Source organism: Oculina patagonica, chromosome 5, assembly GCF_052425735.1.
Source record: "Oculina patagonica isolate OP01 chromosome 5, crgOcupat, whole genome shotgun sequence".
NCBI classification, from domain to species: Eukaryota; Metazoa; Cnidaria; class Anthozoa; order Scleractinia; family Oculinidae; genus Oculina; species Oculina patagonica.
In genome coordinates this window covers 1904977-1927181 of record NC_135762.1, presented here as the reverse complement: position 1 = coordinate 1927181, position 22205 = coordinate 1904977, and the positions used below count along the sequence as shown (strand labels likewise).

The 22205-nt window shown below is 38.9% G+C and overlaps 1 protein-coding gene across 2 annotated transcripts in view; it reads right to left on the bottom strand.

Moving 5' to 3' along the window:
• The window catches only part of LOC144654678 (transcription initiation factor TFIID subunit 1-like), a 43395-nt gene extending 33917 nt beyond the window's left edge, over positions 1-9478 (bottom strand). For both annotated transcript variants that reach the window (XM_078514882.1, XM_078514883.1), the window contains exons 1-7: positions 9363-9478; positions 8448-8574; positions 7155-7283; positions 6137-6193; positions 5667-5858; positions 3435-3694; positions 875-1072 (exon numbers count right to left, since the gene is read on the bottom strand). In XM_078514882.1, coding sequence (XP_078371008.1) covers positions 875-1072; positions 3435-3694; positions 5667-5858; positions 6137-6193; positions 7155-7283; positions 8448-8574; positions 9363-9467 — 1068 coding nt within the window. In that variant the 5' untranslated portion in view covers positions 9468-9478. The remainder of the gene's footprint in view (positions 1-874; positions 1073-3434; positions 3695-5666; positions 5859-6136; positions 6194-7154; positions 7284-8447; positions 8575-9362) is intronic.
• Positions 9479-22205: the final 12727 nt, after the last annotated feature.

Genomic DNA, 22205 nt, shown 5'->3' with positions numbered 1-22205 from the left:
TCTCAGAGTAAATAAATAATAATAATGGATTGATGTGTGGAGAGAAAGAACTCAGAAAAAAATTCTGAGTTCACAGATGGGACTCGAACCCACAACCTTCCGTACACTAGTCGGACGCTCTAACCACTGAGCTACTGAGAACTTTAGTGGTGAGCAGTGGTCATTTGTGGGTGACACAACGACTGCATTGCGCAAATCACATTATGCCAATGAACACACACATTTAACTGCATCACGCAGTCACGTAGTACTCTCAGAGTAAATAATACCAGCTACAACATTTATTTATTAACATCACAGCGATTTTATTAGCTTTTCATTACTCCTCCTAGCCTTGAGGCATGCTTGGTGTACATGCAAAAAATGCAATTTCTTAAATTGCTTACACACTGCAAGGATCATTTCATTCATTTTTTATCATTTATCTGCAGGTCACATGTGGACTCACACCCACAATTGACCTGCCCCCAACGTATCAACTGAAGGCTTCATAGCTCAGTTGGTAGAGCAACACACTGGTATTGCAGAGGTCATGGGTTCAAAATCCTATCGTACCCTTGAAATTTTTTCAGGCTAAAAAAATGCAATTGCTTAAATTGCTTACACACTGCGACGATCATTTCATTTATTTCATGTCTCTTCTCCCTACTGGTTTTACACATTTCTTCCAATGTTAGTCCTGAGAATTGATAGTAGGTGAAGACAATATTTCGTCAAGTATATGACAATTTTCTTCATTTTTGTAATAATTACTGCAAGGAGGTCTGCATTAGGGAGGTGACCAAGCCAACAGTACGGACAGAATTTTGACAGTTTCTTAGGGTCTGTTTTGGTTTGTCTGATAAATTATAACTGATCACAATGTTGACCTAACCTCTTTCAGTTTAAAGCCATAGTCTAGGTTTGTTCCATCTTCATTTACTCCAAGCATTTCATACCACAGAGCTGCTGGACCATTTCTCCATTCACAGACGTATTTACTGTTAGCATCTTGGGCTCCAGCAGATGACCAATCACCATTCATGTCTCTTAACTCATCTGATGTTGGTTCCCATGGGGCCATCAACTTGTCCTGTAATGAACAAGATGCCATACATGTTTTAAACACCTCTAAGAGCCAAGAAATATGACTTGTGACTGTTGCAATCCTAGAGATCAGAGGAACCTCATGGCTCATCAACGTTAGTACCGGTACTTAAGAGTGACTTTCAGTAAAATAATGTTGTACAAAACCTTGATTTTACAACTTACTTCTTTTATTTTTGGTCATAAATAGCTTTAAGTTTGAAAAGAAACCTAGCCCCAATTGATCAAAGCACTATCAAGCTTAGAGCAGTTTTCACTTGAGTGTCGAAAGTAATTTGCGTTTGCTTTGGTTTTGCGTTCACTACGCTTAGTGATTGGTTTAAAAATCTCGCGCCACTTTCTCGGCCAATCAGGAGTAAAAAAAAACAGGGATCCATATTCGTTTTTTCTCCAAGTCGTCAGCCGGGCAAGTATGCAAGATGACATACTTGCCCTGGCAAAATTTTACTTGCCCGTTCAAAAGTGAAGAATGGCGACCGTACAACAAGTAAATGAAAAGTTGACTTTTTTGTTATTATCACATGTATGTAACACTGTGTAAACATGAAATCTACAAGACAACGAATCTGTTATAATAAAGTTTGATTCACAAGTATTTGTTAATGAGACTTTTTACTTGTCTACCTTGGCTGCCGGTTTACAAATTTCACAAAACATCACGCCCCCAAGCGGCTTGTGATGTTGGCGGAATTGGAAGCGTATGATGCGGGCACAAATGAAAGCCAGGGCCTCTTCGACTGCAACCACGGAAGAAAAGAACGCTTTTGCTTTTCTTATTCATATTTGGTTTGTTTTTCTGTAGTGTTAACATTGCTTTTTTTCTTTGCTGGCGGTGCCAGACCAAGATAACGGCAAATTTTGATCAAAACATCAGCTGATGCGATCGCCTCGTGTTTTCGCGGATGCAGCTGCAGTACAAAATATCAGCGGTTGAGAGCTTGAAAATTGAGCCTGCAATGATTTCATTGATGGAAAATACCGCATCATCCAAGATGGCGGCCAAAATCATGATTTTATCGCGACAGAAAGTTGCAAATTATTTTCTGTTTTCAAAAAGTTATGAATGGATGACAAGTGGTCAGAACGCAAGTAACTCATAAGAAAACTTAATAATTGTTTTTTTTTTATTAAGTCAAACTTAAGTCGTCCAGCGGACGAGTTTATGTAATCTTTTGGTCGTCCATACGATTTTTTAGTCGTCTCGGACGACCGGACGACTGGGAATATGGATCCCTGCCAAAACCAATCGTGACTAGCTCGCGCACGTTTTCCCGCTCTTCGTGCCAACTACATGTATTTGCTTCGAGTTTTGATTGGTTCACTGGATTGTCTGTGACCTTTGTGATTGGCCAGAGTAATTACTTTGGTTTTGGTTTTACGACACTCAAGTGAAAACCGCTATATACAGGATTAATGTGACTGTTGATTTAGTTTTGTAAGTGTTCATTTATTTTTTTTTTTTTGTAGTTTTATTCTTGACTAGTCCCTAACTCTACAGAAACAATTAGCAGTATAAACAAACTTTAACACAAGTAGAATTAAAACCTCAATTGACTTTTGAACATAGAGCAATGTCAATTGACTTTGCCAGAAGCCCTTTCATTTTGAGAAAATAAAAAAGATACAAAATGTAAGTTTTTAAAACTGAACATTTGTTACTATAAACTGTCTTTATATTCCCAAACCCAAACCACACACAAAAAAAGGATGCACATTTACAGTCAAAATAAACAGCGCGTGCCGCCTAATATTCCGGAATAGTTTTGATTAACGGCGAACGTATTGCATTATTCGTTTCAAACGTTCAAATTCAATTTGAATATTGTAAATCATCCAACCATAAATGCGTGCACACATGAACCTGTCAAAAATAAACCAATTTGATTGGTTAATTTTTGACACGTTCACGGATTCACGTGTTTACGGTTGGATGATTTACAATATTCAAATTGAATTTGAATGTTTGATAAGTAAAGTATGTGTTTATAGTGGTCATGCACTTAGCTTCATATCTCAACGAGATAGCTAGTTTACAGGCATGCCACTGAAACAGAGGAAACAAATAATTTATAAATGAACATAACAAGGTTAAAAATCCCAACTGGCAGGAGGCAGACCAGTTGGCTATATACAAAGCGTGGTCGAGGATTTGAACTCGGGACAACCGAGAAACAAATCCAGCTAGTGGCAAGGGCAGGCCTCGAACCGGTGACCTCCGGATTACAACACCAGTGCCCTAAACCACTCGGCCACGCTTGCCGCCGTTAATAATTCAATCCGTTCACCGTTAATCAAAACTATTCCGGAATATTAGGCGGCATGCGCTGTTTATTTTGACTGTAATTCACCTCATCATCAGACATACAGTCCTCAGGCCGGGGACTAGGAGGGGACCTTGGGGGCTCTATCTCAGTCTTTTCAACCTCTTCTTTCTTTTTCTTCTTTTTCCTTTTCTTGGCATTGCGCCACTGTTGCGGCATGGAGGAAGCTTTTGCAGGGCCAAATAGACGCGAAAACCTCAACACCTGCCCAGGCCTGAACTCTGGAAACAAATCTGTGACTGTTTTGCCATCATGAGTGGTAAGCTTGCCACCTTCATTCAACAATTCTGTAATAGAACAAAAAAGTTATGTAATTCAAAGTTAAAGATGTGACAGCTCTCTTATAGACATTCAAGCTCTGTAGAAGCATTAGCTATATTATTTTATGTATTAATACTAAAAGTAAATGATACTTTTTAGTTTCACAACTAAAAATGGACTGTTACATCTGTATACTCAAAAGTATGCTTAGGTGATAATTATGCTGAGAGAAAAAAGTTACATCCTTCCATAATTGCAAAGAAAAAACAAGTTAATAATTCATCATAAAGAACATTTGACACAATTTCAACATACAGTCGAACCTCGATTATCCGGACCCGTTGGGACTAGGCTAAATAGTCCGGATAATCGAGAGTCCGGATAATCGAAAATATAAATATTAATGAGCCAAAAGTAAAACCAGGGCATCGTAAAGAGCAAAGTATTAAACCAAGTTCGCTAATTTCCGCTTCCTCCGCATCTTCAGCACATTTTTGCGCATAAAACAGAAATGTTGCTTCATAATAGCAATAAATCAGCTGTTAACCATCCTCACAAACAAAAATTCCGAAGACATTGATCATTTTGAGACAGTTTTTGTCCGAAAAAGGCGATGGAATACGCCACTTCGTTCGCAAACAATTTTGAACCTCCAGGCGTTTCATGCGTCCTTTTGTGTTGGGACTGGTGACCAGCATGGTGCTAACTTGCTACGTCGAACGATCGAACACTCCACGATGTTTTTGATTTCATAGAAGGATTTAAACATTTGAATTTAGCCATTTTGCCTTGTAAACTTCAGTATAATACAAGTAAGCAAAGACAGAAAGCCACTTTATTTGTGTGAATGTTTTTATGGCTAGTGGAAACTGCATAATGAAGTTGCCTGCAGAAGTATTTTCAAATGTTGTTTGATATTTGGAAACTACACATCAGAGGTTTTCCGAGATTTTTGACAGGTAAACCACCTAAATAACGTTTAAATCGCCGTAGAACTTAGTTAAAGGAAGTACATGTGTACTTTATCTAGTCTTGAATGTGACTAATTAATATTCATGAGAAAATTGGGACCAGAGAAGGAAGTCCGGATAATCGAGAAATCCGGATAATCGAGGTCCGGATAATCGAGGTTCGACTGTATTGGAGACCATTTTCTGGCCTGTAGTAGGAGTTAAATACAAAGAACCCCAAGACTGTGCTCTTAGAAAAACTACAGGATGCCAGAAGCCTCCCAGCCATGAAATTTGGGATGCCCAGCACTTAAGCTTATGTAAAGTAAATTATTTTGGCAGCCAAAAACAAAATTTAGTGGCTGTGGCAGCTGGGCACTGTTGGAGTATAGCCCTGGAACCCTCCTGAATAAAAGGAATTTTGAACCACTATTACTAGATACCTTATTACATGAAATTTTCGCGACACGTTTATTTTGCGATTTTGAGGTGCGCATATTTCGCGACACTTAAATTTCGCGATTTTGCGAAAATTTTGTATTTTGAATCACTTTAAATTCGCGTTTTTGAGTAAGACACATTTCCTTGCCAATATTATTTAACATGCCCTTAAATTAAATAAAACGACTTCATCAAAGGAACAATAACGTTAAAATTAACAAAAACGCAAGGGAGGGACTAATTCTCGGCAATAGCAACAACAGAGCACTTCTTAGACTTCTTACAATGTCTACAAGTAGGTCATGTTTGTACGTGCATGAGTTATCGTTCTTGAGTCAACTGACGACAACATCCATTTACACTGAAAATCCTTCCTTCAGTGGTACTAAACTTATTATTTTATTGTTGGTATAATGTGAGTCACTTAATTTTCGCGGCATGTTATGTTCGCGACACTTATTGTTCGCGTCACTTTAATTTCGCGATTTTTTTTGGAATCGCGAAATTCGCGAAATTTAAGTGTCGCGAAAATTTCATGTAATAAGGTAACTAAAGTTAGTTTTTATGCATGGTTAAGCATCAAGTAAACATAAATTGTGTCATTTACCTGATCCAATTGTACTTGCCAGGGGAGCTGCTAATGAGTGTTTATCAGCACTGTCACTGTCATCCACACCCTCAGTTGATGGGGATGCCGACAGCTGTGGAGCTGGTGGGGGCGGCATTGCCAACCTATCCTGTTCTTGCTTGGAAAGGGTAGAAGCAGCAGGGGCAACAGTTGGTAACAATATGCCACCAGCTATGAAGAAATGACAGCAATCAACTTGTACTGGCACCATTTGACATAAAAATTGATGACGTAGGGCTAATATATTAAGTAATCTCCCACATGCACAGTTGGCAATGTACCACAACATAGTTCTTTAGCTTTACTATACTCCTGGATATTGGATAACTTCTTTTTACAAGAAGCAAATTCACATTTCATGAATCACAAGAATGAATTTACCATGATCGTAGTAGCATTTAATTCAATGTTTCACAAGCAACAAACAAACCAACAACAAACACACAAACCTTGATCACTAGGTGCCGTGTTGACATTATCATCACCATCGTCATCATAATCGTCATCTAAAAATTAATTAAGAATTGAATTAAAAAAAAGAAGCAATGTTCTTTTCTGTGAATTCTCCCCCCCCCCCGCGGTGGGCGTCCGCCCGCCGAACACCCCCAAAAATTAAAAAAAATTTTAAAAAAAAAAAAAAAAAAAAAAAAAAAAAAAAAAAAAAAAAAAAAAAAAAAAAAAAAAATTTAAAAAATTTAAAAAAAAATAAGGAAAAAAAACCCCAAAAAAATGAAAACTCGAAACCCAACCAACGAATTCCCATCTCTTCGAAAACCCCACGCAAGAAAAAAAACACACCCCTTTACCCAAAAAAAGTTGGCAGGTATAGAATTCCGCTAGTTGACCAAGTGCTGCTCAGCAGCATCCTGGTTAGAAAGGAGATATGGTAAAGTCTGCTTTCAAGCCTAGTGGCCCATCTTGGAGGAGCATATCCCGGTTTCTGTAGCATGAAGCGTCTAGGAGTATTTCTACTCCTCCCCCCCCCTGGATGGGATGCTAGTCCATCGCAGGGTTGCCCCCTAGCATTAGTGTACTGGTATTATTTATACACCTGGATTGAGAGAGGAACTATGCGAGTAAAGTGTCTTGCACAAGAACACAACACAATGACCCGGCCAGGGCTTAAACCCGGCCGACCACTTGATCCAGAGTCCAACACACAAACCATTTTGCCACTTGTACTCCCCCGTTAGAAAGGACCTAATTTGAAACTACTTTCAAAAGGTGTTTACATATGTTATCATGCAGCTACAAAACTAGAATAATATTATTTGTTTTTCTATGTCCTACTTCATTTAGTTGCCATATTCGATTTGAATTAGGTTGAAACAATTCTTTACATTTAGTTTTGACATTTATGAGTTTACCATTATATTGGGTGATCTATTTTTTCTATTCTCATCTCTAACTTACTAACTTTTTACAGATGTCTTTATGAGAATATCAGGATATATCAGTGAAACTTACCAGCTGAGGTGGCGTTCTTCTTTTGAGAAAATATAGACACTGCATGTTTATAATACTTTTCCTCCTCTTCCTCTGCTAGCTCAGAGATATCACTGTAATCTGTAGCACTTGAATCTTTCTGAATCCAACCTGAAGATAACAGAAAAAAACACAATAAGTATAAGTATTATTATTATTAAGTAGGGATTTACCGGTATGGTACCCAGGGCTGTCATTAAGGTCCCTAACCTATAACACTTGTTAAGGCTGAGTTCTCTCAATGTTATGGGTGAAGATGTTGATTGGTGTTACATTACAGTTGCATACAGAGTAAAAGGCTATGATTAATAACTTCAGTGTACCCCAGCACACCTGAAGACCCACAAGAATGGCAAAGTTGAAGAGGAAACACCTTGCGTGGAATGAAGCAAAGGGCACTACACAAAATAAGGTAAGGTGGCGTGCATCAGTTAAGGACCTATGTTCCACTTAGTTAAGTTAAAACTTCATTGTTGGTTGCTTAAAACCTTAATGACAGCCCTGGTATAGAAAAGTAAATGTAAAAGTAAAATCATGTAATTTTGCATGAAAAAAAAAAAAATCCAAAATGGAAACAAAAATTGCATGTGGTACTGAACAGATATAAGTTAACAAGATCATAAAAAGCCTCATGCCAGGGTTTCAAGATAATCACACCTCCCTGAACATACTGTTTCAGGGTTCTTGCTCGTCTCCCGCCTCGGGGTGGGGGCCCCCCCCCCCCCCCCCCCCCGCCCCCCCCCTCCCCCCGCCCGCCCCCCCCCCCCCCCCCCCCCCCCCGGGCCCCCCCCCCCCCCCCGCCCCCCCCCGGCCTCCTCCTCTCCCGCCCTTCCCGACTCCTGCCGTCCCCCCCCGCTCTCCCTCCCCCTCTCTCCCCCCCCCCCCCCTCTCTGGGCCCCGGCCCACTGTCTGGCCCCCCATTCCCCCCCGTCTCCCTCCCGTGGCCCGCGCTCCCACTACCAGCCACCTCTCTGTTATGGACACTCTGTCATTACAGACAGGAGTTGAAGTCCCAGCAAACAAGAATTACTGAAAATAGCTCCAACTGTGGTCCCGAAGGTTTCCATAATCGTGGGAATTGACTTTGGTTGGAGCTTATAAATTATCGGAGAAGCTTTTAACATTTACAAGTTCAGATAGGTCTTTAATTTGGATGTCTCAGTGTTAACAGATGGAGTTCTGGATGCTTACCGGTATATTGTGTGGTATATTTACATTTTGTAAGATAAGAATCTTGTATTTCATTTTAGGGAAATCAGTAAGATTTCTACATACCGCTGCTCGCTTCACTCAGTGTTGTCGAATCTTGAGTCTGTGAGTTATTTCCCTCCTCTGCAATATCTTGAACAAGACTTCCCAAACCACTCAGAGAGCTCAACTGGGAAAGATGGCGTCGAGATTCCTAAAAACATGTTCCAACAACATTTTAATTTAAACACAAGGCACCTCTTAGAAATGAATTTGCTTTAGTAATGTGGGCTCGTCTGTACGCTTGCAACTAAGTCTAGTTGTTTTGACTCATTTTTGAAAAGATCTTTGACAACTTTCTGATAAGTGAACTCCAACTGACCAAGCAACCAAAATATTAGAAATGTGTTATATTTTTTCCATTGCATTGACCTGGTCAAATCAAATGGAATGGTCAACCCAATAAGACAGTTATCAAAACCCTGGGAGAAAGTATTTCTCACTACAAGAGCTAAGTTCATATCATGTAGCAATAATTAAGTTGGTAGTGTCAATTCACTTTCCTGTCAAAGCAGTACAACAGTTTCTTTATAAAAACTAATCACTTTGTAAGTTTAAAGCTAACAGAAATTCAAGCTAATGTATCATAAGTGAAGATTCTTGTGATGATTCTAGTATGAAGTAAAACCGTGATCGTGGAATCATAACCTGATGTGGTGTGTGTACAATCAATAACACATCTCAGGCCGAATAATAATCTGATCATTGATGTAAGGAAAGAAAGATCAAATTTAAAACATAAATCCTTCGAGGCTTCAGTAGTCAAGTCGTTGAGACGACCCTTCCTGCTGATCGGGCAAAATGAGAATAATATTCAGCCATAAACAATGTGTCTTTTGCATGATCTTGTAAGTTTCATTTGTTGACAAATTTTCGCACCCACTATAACTGCACATTACTCAAGACAATAACAGCAGTGAACTACCCAGCATTGTAAATTACCTCATCTAATATTTCTGTGTCTTCAAGTTCTCCTTTTTCATTGATATTCCCGAATAAAAACCCAGTCAGGTTCAGAGAGCTGTCTTCGTCCTCGGACTCCGCCATGTTGGCGGCAGCGCGCTAAGATGTTTGGGAAAACTGCTATTGGTATCCAGTCTCCCTCGCAAGTTTTCTTTTCGGGGCTGGGGTGGGAAGGTGGGTGGGGGAGGTGCTCCTTTGCGTTTTAAAATGGTTGGGTTTATATTTGGAAGGGATATTGCGTGTGAAAATTGGAAGAAGTCAAACATTTCCCTAATATTTCTTTATAGGCCTATGGGCTTAGATTCGGGAGGGCTTATTATTTGAACGATTTTTAAGTGTTAGATTTAGAAGTCTTACTTCGGAGAGGAGAGTAGGCCGTTCACAGCGCTCTACTGATTATATTATTTCGCACAGTTTTTCTTCGATCGATGAAGGCGGGAAAAGAATCGAAGCAGAACTGGACGCAAACATGAGCCCATCACAAACGCCAGCGCAATTAAAACGGGAAGGCATAAATGGTTCAAATTTGAGGATTAAAACATACATTAGAATCCCGATATCTCGAATCCTCAGTTTTACGAAACTCTCGGTTTCTCGAACCGATTTTTGTTTCCCTTGGATAGTACTTCTCTGTAATTTTGCTCCCGATTTCTCGAACCAGTTTTCGTTTCCCCTGGAGGATCAAGAAATCAAGATTTTTCTGCAGTAAAAAATGAGGGTTTGTATGGGAAAACTCTAGAAAAGGCAAAACCACTAAACAGAGGAAAATAGTGGGAAGATGTGAATTTTAAATTCGTATATCGACTATATCTAATCGTGCGTTTCATATGTCTGTTGCTGTTTCACTTTTCCTTGCTATAAGGGATCCGTTCTCCTGTTTATTCAGTGTACTGCTTGTTATCTTTTGAATGGGAGTCCGATGTCCTTGAAAATCTAGCCTGTTCCACGCTGCTCCCAACTAACCGAACGCCTGGAACAACAGCCTGTTGAAAATCCGAACGAGCATGTGTGCTGAGAAGGGGTCTGAGAAGGGGTGGTCGAGTTGCGCAATTGCATGTACCACGCTCACGGCCTTAATATCGCTTCGGACTAATGGCGAGTTATAATAGTCGCTCCTTTACTCCGACTGCACTAATATCTGTGGCGTCATATTTACATCCAGTCAAATATTTTAATCAGCATACAATAACGGCCCATCTAGATCTAGATCTCATAGGAAATAGCTTTTCAGGTCGATCGAGTTCGACGCTTCGCCATATCAATATTATTAAACGGAGGCCAACTGCCTGTATACACACTCGGAAGTCATTGTAAAGTGTTTGGCTCTGGTTTGGCTATAAACATTGTTAACTCTGTACCAGCCAACATCTGCTGATAAAACAGCAAATATCGCTCTTTTGTCTTCCACAGCAACTTTCAACTGAAATAAAGGGCAAATATACAGAGATTAAAACTGAGAAGAAATACTTCTGTCGTGACTGTAGCCTAAACGGTTACGAGTGTTGAGGCCTTCCAGCAAGGGGGTTTCTGTTGTTGCTTTGTCGCTCGTTTCCAACCACCTGTCGCCTATTTGGTGAGGGAAACGTTGTTGCTGTCGCAAATACACACCCTTTCAGTGCTAGTTGCTGTCGATGCTCAGGAACAAGATTGCCGCTACATTTTTAGCTATTTTGGAGCAAGTTGCCTTTCGCCAAAACCCTTGGAATGCCTCAGTGATTCAGATTTTTCTGGGGAGAGGGAGGAGCAAGTGCTAGATAAAACCAGGGAGGTTGATGGTGAAGGAATTTGTCCCTTGCAAAAAGTTGCATTTTTTTTCTTGCAGTAGTCAAAAATCGTTCCCTTATTCCTCGCAGCTTTGCCGATTCAAAGCGTTTTCTGTAGTCTCCTTCGTTGATCGCAATATGGAGTTCTTCAGTTCCGTGATAAGGTTAGAAACTGACAGTCACAACAGATATGTTTCAAGTCTCTTTAAAGACTTAAATCCTAACTGAACTGTCCAATTATTAATCCCTATTTATGCATTTACTCCCTGTTATCCGTTTAAACTGGCTTTCCGTTAGGATTGTTAGCAGTCTTAGCAGCTGGCAGCCTTGGACTTTGCTCCGGATTTGGACGATCCATAAATAAATGCGTCTTATTTAGTTGTTATTATCCGTTGCTAACAAGACTGTTTGACCCTGTAACCCTGGCTTCAACATACAACTTCTCCTTACTTGCCTCCATACATTTCTTATAATACTAGTTCTAAGAATTTGATCATACCGTCTGTGAAGAAATTAATGTCCCATTTTTCTGGTCATTTCCGTTATTCGACATGATCCGCACACTTTAGTTTAAATGTTAGACCATATTAATGCTCGGCTCTTGTTGCATGATAAAATGACATGAAGTTATCGAAAGTATGCCACATAGCTAGCGCTAGAGACAATGATGATATGCGAGGAGCTTGGTTGAAGAGAGTGCACGAGAAATGTATCCATTATATCTGAAAAAGAATTTCCGTGGTCTACCAACAAAAGTCGAACCATCGATCACGAACCATGTTAAACGGTAGCCTGCCCTATCCCACCCTATCCTATGCAGTGTCACATCGCAGTCACAGGGGTGGGGTGGAAGGTTAATTGAACATAGAAGTATAGTTAAATTGGCATGTACCTAAAGAGAAAATCATGGAAAATCTTTTGTTGAGTACAACAGCTTTATAATAATACCCCCTTTGTGATGCGTAGCGCATACACCTGTACTTAGAACTGAATTCTATTACCCATCAGCAGATCGAGGGCCGGGGAGGTTGTGGTTTGAATGGTTGTGGGCAAAACTAGCTACGCACGCATTTTAACACACCGCTTAATTTTGGGCAGCAACTCGAAGAGTACCGAAGAGTTTTTGGTGCTGTTGAGTGTTAGCGGGTTCCGCTCGTTCATCACATTTGCTGATTCTGGTGTTTCCGTGCTGATCAGGTCTCATCAGGGTCAGGGTGCTGGTCGGCACATTTGCCGCTCGGCGTTGGTGCGTATACTGATTTCTAAACAATGCAACCTGCACCAAAGAAAAACTTCCCGGCTTAGAGAGGAAACCGTGGCCGGCGGCTCTACATTACAGATCCATGGCCAATTTTGCAGAGGAAGTGTTTAACATTTTTAATCATCCTTTGCAAATTTATCTCCGTCACCAACTCAGCCTGCATGGAGACCACTGCCGGACACACATTGTCCCAAAAGATAAAAATAATCAGTTCTAATAGAGGACACATGTAAATTGTTGATTTGATAAATTCCAATTGTTTCTTTTGACCCAAGTCGGCATGGCCTTATCTCTTTGACATAGCTTTCTAACGTTATTACTCTAACTCAAGAATTGGAATATAATGTATATAACATGTGTATTACTATAAATATAACAGCTAAAATTTGTTTTCCTGCATAAAGATATAAATATCATAAGCGACATATGATTAAGATTTTATCCTTTTTTAACGATCACACATGGGATATATTGTATTGATATTAAAATCTGTCGGCGAATGCATTAAGCCACAAACACTGCGGACCGCACCCATGAAAACAAGATTATGACACACGCAGAAAGCACCGAGTTTTGTTTCATTTTACTATAATAATACGTTTGCCGTTTTGAAGGAAATGAATTTTTAATTACTGATAATCTCTTCTCATTAACAGCAGGGTTTTTTTTTAAGTTCCACTTTTTAATCTATCCGTAATTACACGCATAAAATACGAAGCTATTTTTCCAGGAATTTCGCAAGTTATTCTGCACACAATCGTACTCAAATGCAGTGAAACGGGACGCACGAACTTCAGCCCAGTTTTTAAATGACCTGTTTTGGTTCAGCTTTTTCCGGCGCTGAATTATCTCCATGCACCTACCAATTTTTATTTGGGAAAGCGGTTCGTTCCTAAGGAAAATCTATTTTACTCCATCTTTGATAACAAACGGAAATGCAAGAAACTAAAAAGACCAGGACTCGGATTAAACTTGATTCAATTTCTTTTCGTCGATTCCATTTTCAGTGTGAAATAATTCAGCAAAAAACTGAAATCGAAAACGCTCTTGATTATTCTATATTTAAACAAATGCTGCTGTTTTTGGCTTTTCGATCCTGTCCTAATATTATATTTGCCCTATCTATTTTAATATAATTTCAAGAAATGTAGCATTAAAGTAAAATATGAGCTCTAGATCAAAGATCCTGTCAAATACTTTTACAAAGGTTGGAAACTATTCCAAGGAAAATAAATGATAAATATGCCAAACATTCAATCATTATAGAGATTTTTAGCCGCATCAAAATAAAACTCAAACAATGTACTTCCAGCTTATGTCATTTAGAGTTTATTTTACATGTATTTTTATTCAACAAACAGTCCATTACGTTGGGTATAATTGGCAGGTCTATTATATTGTAAAGCCGCGTACACCACTGTTTAGCAAATCATGTCAAATTTGGGAATTAAAAGATTAAAAAGTGACAAAAGTCGCTTTTTTGAGGCAACCCCGCAAAGATAATCCATAATACAAGCAAGAATTATTGCTCAAAAGGGTTATTAGCACGACATTTCTTTGTCAAAATTGATTTTACAATGTGTGACTTGTTTTGACACAAAGCACTGCTATTAAAAACTAATAAAAGCGAATCTGTACATGGCGCCATATGTCCTAACAACACTGTAATGATTTGAACACCCTCGCTCGTATTTTCCTTTATTCACTTAGAATTTCTAAAACAATAGCTCTAAGCTCCCTAACCCGCTACTAATAAGTGCGTTGAAAAGTTCAGAAGCTTTGATTAGCTTTTCATTCTTTTGTAAAAGCTGTCAGATGGAAAAGCGCTTGTGATATCGACAAGAAGCATACAGTTGACTTCTCAACAGCCTTCCGTCTCGCAGTCAACATCGGCGGATATCTTTATCAAATTGGTAACTATTTCAGTCGTGTAATTTTTGTCTATTTATATGCTTAATCCTTGATTCAATATCTGTCATTCATATCTGTTGGGTTGTTTGTCCGGTTTGCTGGGCTTCTTCCGTTGCTCGTGATAAATTCCTATACGTTATAAGCAGTAACAATCATACACATATGGACAACACATTGAGTTCCGTCCCTTGCACTTTCATTAGCTCAAGTGTTATTATAACCTCTAGAACAAATTAAAATTCGATTTATTTGCAATTATCCTGCGTCTGCCAACGCTGAAGAAGACGTAGTTTTAAATGTTGTATTTCTGAACATTTTGCAACTATTTCCCTTCACACATGTTAGTCATCGAAACCTCTCTCTCGCGCGCGGTTTTATATTTCTGCTGCGCGCCTCAAGTTGCTCACAAATTTCACGGGACGAAACAAGTTCCTTCGGCCACTATTAAAAAACTGCTGCCGGACTTCGGAGACAACTTTTAGTTCACCTACAGGAATTAGAATATCCTTTAGAACATCATTCTTCCCTTTGTTTGTAAAAGTAACCGAGCACAGCGTGAGTTATTTGAAAAACAAAACTAGACGAAATATTCCTTTTCATTCTTTTTTGCGCGGTGGCTCGCGAGGGATATAAAGTGATTCCATAATAAGTTTTGCACCCGGGCGGGGTTTCGTAACCTTTGATATCTTTGCATCTCCGGCAGTTTTCATATCTTCGTCCGAACTGGTCTATTAAAGTAGTGGATCGAAACGTTTGGCGTTATCAGCGAGTTTGGAACCTCTGAAGGGAAACGATCTTAAGACGTTTATTATTGATATTGAAAAAATCAGAGCTGTTTGAGATTGCGGAACGATGCGGATTTTTAATTTGTCACGGTGACCCGCAGGTAAGCTATAGCTTAACAATTCTTAGAATTCACACGAATTAAAAACAGTCGCTTTGCTTTGATTTTATTTAGGACAAGTGCTTGGCTTACTTTGAACATAATAAAATTCCACTAAATAAGGGTCAACCACTCCCGGGCAACCACTAGAATTGACTCGGACTTGTTAGTCAGGCGAGGAAGTCCGGTTTTGTTCTAAGTATTGGCCAGGATTTAAATTCGCTCATCAAGATTTTAGGGTTGAATTGTTTTACTTTTGCATGGATTAAATGTGATTAATGACTGTTTTCCACCTAGTACTAACTCAATTGAACAAACAATATACTTCAGGATTTCCGTTCCTTCTCAGTTCCGCGCCGGCGGAACGCCGCGGAGCTGTCCAAGATAGGCTCACACACAAACTTTGCAGCCATGCTTGATAAACAAATCGATACAAGGAAATACAGTCCAAACTGGCCAAAGATTTAACTTTCAAACGGTTAGAGGACAGTAATAAGACACAAGAAATGGTCTTGTTGTAAGCAAACAGCGGAACTCTTTCCAACTTGTGCCCGGTGTATTCAACTATCGGAGTGAAGAACAATGCTTAACATTACAGCCATCACCGCGCCATACTTCTAGGAAAGGCTTAAGCGGCTAGCTTTGAGAGTTTTTACTTCTAAGCGGGCATCTAAAAGAACAGACGATGTTTCATTAGCCTGCTGTAAGAATTGTTTTCTTTGCCATTCGCACTACTTTAATAATCTATTTATAATTAGCTGCGAAAAAAAAAAACTGCGACGCGACGAATTGTTTGAAAATAAGTTTTCACCATTAATCGCATTCTTTCAGCTCTCTAAGCTTGCTGTTGTTGATGTAAATTCGCAGACTTGGCTTATTTTGTCATCACTTTCATTGATACGTTTTAACGACTGGAATTTTGCGGGTTTATAAAAACAACACGCAAAGCAAATCCGCCGTTCATTTTGATGAAAAATCTCTGTTTTTGTAATTATGGTTCCTACCACCCCTACGCAAATATGAACTTGTATAAAATTACGTCCAAATTAGTTTTCCTTGTGTTAGTTTAAGTTGAAATATGTGAACAGCAAACACTAGAAGTCTTATTTATTTGAGAGTTGACATCAAATATCTTCACTTTTTAAAATTTACTTTTCTTCACTATTTTTCTAAACCGTATATTCAAACGTTTAGTTGGCCCGTTTACTCCAGCTCCCCTTGCGCGGAGCTCACAAAATACACGGATAGCCGGACTGCAACATAAATGTATTCTTCCAGTTAACATACCATGAACTTTAGCCTTGCTAAACCAAACCAAATGATCGCCGTAGACTAAGAAAATATTTTCAAGCATTAACCATCGATTAATTTTCCATTTCAAAGGCTGCACACTGAGGCTCGCGGAAATACTTTTTGATGTTTGAGGCTAAAAGCAATCAGCGACTTAACACCAGAAATGGTGGGGAATTTTGTTCCCCCCAGCCTCGAAATTTCAGACATAAGTGCGAAAAGGTGCATAAGCCTCTCGTCAACGATATCGAAATGACTGGCGAAAATCCAGTAGAACTTATATTAGATCGACAGACATCTGTTTTTATATTTTCATTTTGTATTTAAAACGATCTGCTTTTAAAAGGATAATCTCGGAATAAAAGGTGACTAGATGACAACAAACGAGCAACAACACAACACCTGAAATGCTCATATTTCAGATTCCAATGCTCGCCCAGGTGTATGTGTTAGAAATTGTTGGGGGTGTCACGGATTTTACCAGATTTTTGAACAGCCAAAATTTCTGTATTTGTGTCGCAGGAAACCAAAAAATGATAGTCTACTATTAGAGCACTGAAACTCTTTGACTGCTTTATATATGGAAACGGATTGCAACTTGAAAAATTAAGGCTTACTTTTTCAAGTTGTTTCTGCGCGTTTTAAAAAAAAAAACGATATTTATAGCAGTAGCTTGATTTCTGATTCAAGCTGCCTACCCACTAATTTCAGAACAGTTTAGGCCAAAAATCTGCAAAATCTCCGTGACGTAGCTTCTTTAAAAACTCACGCTGGAGGCCGGAGAGCTGTGATGGACAATAGCATCCCATCGGGGGGCGGGGGGATATCGGGAGGCTCAGCTCTTTTTCGATATTTCATGTATAATTTTTGAGAGGAAAAATAGTCTCTTTCATACTCCTTCGAGAGAAAATGGTACCCTTTTGACACACTTACAGAAGGGACACTGCATCTTTTTTCTAAAATTTTCACCTGAATAACCCCTTAAACAAAATTAATTGACCGTTCGGTGGGTCTGCTCAACATATTCTGAAAGGTCCATTTTTAAAAGGACCGAAATGGCCATAGAAAAACTATGCGAATGTAGAGCCTTTCTGCATAGTCCACTATAGGCCGAGTACCTTCTATGCAAGCGTCATAAACAAACACAAACCCTTTTTTCAACCGTTTAATTAAGAGGAGCTTCATAGATTTTTAAACCAGTGGACAGATAAGAATAAGACATGTTTAAGACGTAATACGATTAATAAAAGGATCACGATAGTCATGACCTGGTCATGACAGGTCAACTCGCTACGTGCGTGTCAGTGCAAGCCACAGTTTTGTAATGGAGTCTGGCAAAAACTGAGGTCCTCTGAGAACACCAGTTGATATCAGTTAAGACTTTCTTTATACGTAGCTCTTTGCAGCTGAAAAATATTTTAATATTTCTTTATTACTTAAAGCAAAGTACTATCAAGGATACAGCAGGCAAAGTTACAGATTTCCCCTAAAGCCTAATCCTCCTGCTGTGCGACCCAAATTTAGTAACCGTGGAACATCAGCTTCTTTTTTGTATATTAACACGTCGACATTTGAGAGTAAGCCGTTTTATCAGGTCTGGAATTATACAGATTACGCTGAAAGTTTCCGGCTTAATTCCAAACAGATATTTAGCAGCTTCTGTAGTCAACGTTGTCACGAATAGAACGTCTGCACGCAAACCAGGCAAATTTTATTAACGTTCGTTCGCATCTGGGAAAGATAAGAAAGTATTCTTTCCTTTTCATATATAAGTGTCGTTGAAGTTGTTTCTGTGAGTTCCTGGGACTGGCCTGCTGTCCCAGTTGCCATAAAAGAATAAGGTAAACATTAATACATAGGTTTTCTTTGAATTTACTACTTTAAGGCTTGGAGTCTTTAACGTCTACTCGTACAAGTCTTCCATGTTAGTAAGTCTTCAATGTGTAGGCAATATTTTTTAACTGACCTGATGCTAAACAGCTGATGTTCTGACATGACTAAGGAGGGTCACTCGGGACTACCGAGAACAAACTCAGTTAGCACTAGTGCCGGCTTGAATTTAGACCCGCGGGATTTCCAAAGGGATTACACGAACAACGCCCTAACCACTCGGTCACGCTGTCTCGAGACCCGCGTGGTTTACTATTTATTCCTAAAATAACAAATAGCTAAAATAGCTAGTCAATGACAATTCTTTTTCCACTTCAGCTACATGTTTTAAATGTTTCCGAATCGGTTGTATTGATCTTCCGGGACAAGATGCTTCCTGATTTGAAACAAATGTGGAATGTTTTAATTGATTGCAGTTCTAGTTTTGGGTATTGACGATAAAGCTATTAAAACAATCTACATTCGTCACGAATGACGAATTGAGCCCTCCTTAGTCAAAGTGTAAATTCTGCCATAACTTTTCGAAAAGGCAAAAACAAGCCTGAATAAACGAAGAGAGCTATACGTTGAAATCTACAAAATCGACTTACTTGTTAATTGCCGTAAAGAGCACGATCGGTATGGTCGGGTTTGTTAGATTTTTGGGTTTTAGTGTTTGAATTAAAAACGCTCACTCAACCTCCTCAGAGTTTGCCGACTCTTGATATTTGTCATGTAGGACAGACAGACGGAAATTCCATTGAAACTACTCGAAAAAAGTACCTAAAATTAGATAGCAGAATGCCTGCATTTTTTAAAAGATACACACTTGACTGAGTTGAATTGAACATAGCGCTATAGCAATATCTGGCATTTCGTTACTTTTTACATTGCGTACATATTGGCTGGAAAAGAACAATAAGATCAGAATTTTACGTCAGTTGAAAACATTTCGTATCGCTATAGTTTTAGAGTCAAAGATATTTTTACTTTGAAATTTTATTTGTATATTTTTCAATATTTAAATCAATACTCCAATGATTAAAATAATACTGTAGCAATCTTAAAACTGAGTGCATTCAAAAACGTAAGTGGTTCCTAAACGGCTCTCGATAAAAACTTTTTATATAAATAGCTCTGTAAAAGTCCGCAATTTTGACATATTTGTTTATTAACGGAAGCCATTTCTCGTTTTAATACACGGCGGTATGTAAAACATGCCTGCTATCGTCACACTTCTTTACTCAAGTCAAATATCAAGAGTGGAATAACTTTGAGGAGGTCTTGATTATCACGTTATCACGTTTTCTCCAAGACAGCACACTTCATTACTTATGGTCTAGGTTATGAGAATTTGATGCCCTGAGTGTCGATGTTCTTTTATTATCCCCAACTCAGCTTGCATGTTTGCTGTCCGATTACTAACGACTTTGAGAGTTTGCCACAAGCTTCAGCGACTAAAAAAAATTTATTCAAGAAAAGTTACTCTTTGTAATCAATATAACTGACGTGTTTAAGCTTGCCTAAAGATAGTTATGCCATTTCGTAATCATGTACGAGCTTACCTATTTCGCAAAACGCTATAACTAGTATATTTAATGCAGCTACCACGTGTTGCTCGCCTAAAGTACCCTTGTTCTTATGCGTGCACTCTTTTCAACTTCAACTTTATAACAAAAGTTTCGCTCATTCAGTGGTAAATTTCGTATTCGTTATGGAATCTAAAGGCCTCTATTGATGGACACTAGAAAGCAGTCACAAAAGGTGAGTGGGCTATCCACACAACTAAACCGACTAGTTTTTTTTATCTTTTTTGTTTAGAGAATAGCAAATTTCAGGATAAACATTTTCGCTGTAAGGTAAAATCTGTCATTTTGAAAATGGCAGTCAAAATCCGCGGGAAAGTGATGTGGAAAAGTCCAAAGCAGATTCAGTAAAATCTTCTCCGAGAATATCTGAAATTTTCAGACTGTGAATCAAGTCTTAGAAGGTCTACTAAGGTGACAATCGGTGCAACTGTTTAGTTTGTTTATTCCGTGACAAGAACAAAGGGAATAATTCAGACACCCAGATTTTTCGCTTTCTTGCTGTGCAAGCCACAAAATATAGGCAAAAAGAAAAACACCGAGCAACCTCACGCCAAGGAGGGTGTTATCGACTTTTGCAATTGCTTTCCAAGATGGCGGCTAGTAGAGAGCCGCCATCTTGGATAGCAACAGGGGAAGACCCTGGTAACGAAAATGGAGAACGTTAGAGACGAGACGAGCAACGGCCCTTTCTTAGAGCCTTCAATCGTACTGCCCAGCGACAAGGCAGTGACCAGTAAGAGCGATGATCCTGGGAACGAGTCTGCTCGCAACTCTGATTAAAGGTCATTAAAAAAAGAGCACAAAATTTTTTGAATGTATTTGCTGACCTGCAATTCTATAGAAACATGTCTGCTTCCTAATTTGCAAGGTATGGTACAATTTGAGCTTAATTTATCAGCAACAATGTGCACTGAGGTGCTGAAAGTTTATTTAATAGCGTACAGTACACTTCACCGTTAATTTTCGCTGTGTCTGTTTAGCTCGGTTGGTGCCAAAAATTTTCGACAAGGTCACGAAGCGTTCCTTTAATGTCCTTTAATACTCGTGCAAAATCAAAACTGAAACCCTTCACCGTAAGTCGCATTCGATATTCAGTTACTGTCTGTTGTAAGCACGTTTGATTTTTTAAGGATTACTTAATCAGGGTTGACCACAGCAGCCAGTACAAATTGTCGATAAGAAACGGTAAATAGAGACATTATTTATCGTTATTTGGATCAGCAACAAGCGATGAAATAAAACTGAGCCGACTAAACCGGTTGCGGACACTCGAAGTGAAGTACAGATTATTTTTTACAACAACTATGTGTGAGAAACAAAGCATAAGTTGTGCAATGCTATTTATTTTTCGTTGCTAAGACGCAAGTTCTGATATTGAATCGACTAACCTCATACAGACATTGATTTTTAGGGATAACACATTTCTAGTCGATTCCAAAGCCAGCTGACCTTTAGTCTATATTTTTATAAAGTAATCCAATTGTCAAATTACCAGACCTATCACTGATTTCCGTCGATGACAGAACGAGCCGAGGTGTGATCAAAACTCGATAGATCACTTTCCTGTCTATACAAGATGCTATTGGCACTTATCATTCATGAAAGTAAGAGATTTCGGAAATAGGCAAGGACGCGGCGGTATGGTTCAAAGCCAATATGTTATCGACAGACCTTTAATATAACTGGACGGCTGGCAATATCAGCCAGTACATATGTCTGTAACAAAAGTTTACTTAAAACAAGTCAAGAGGAGTCATTTCCGTAAACTTGATAATTTATCGTCCTTGACAGATTTCCTAGTAATTTGTATGCTTTATTTCTGGGACAATTTTTCAGCTTTGAGAAATGTCAAAAAAACCTCGTCTTTTCTAGAAACATAACTGATACTCTCTTACCACCCGAACGAACCAGGAACAATATTTGTTAAAATAAAAATCAGTATAAAAATTTCAAAACTTTAATTAAAACTATAGAAAATACAGAAAGGCAAAAATAAACTGTTAACGGGCCAGGAAAAGGCGTTATTTCTTCTTTTAACTTTCATATTTGTTTTTCACTTAGTAAAACAATCGGCGTTTACTGAAGGTATATTTTTAATTTTCAATGTCGAGATTGATTAATTGTAATTGTCCAATCATTTTCAAAGTTCAGTTACCAAATTGTCGGGGAATCTGAAGCACGTTGCATACACTTAAGTACTTTCGCCTTACCGTCGTTGGTTTTTGCCGCTAAAAGAACATTTCTGCGCAGATTGCT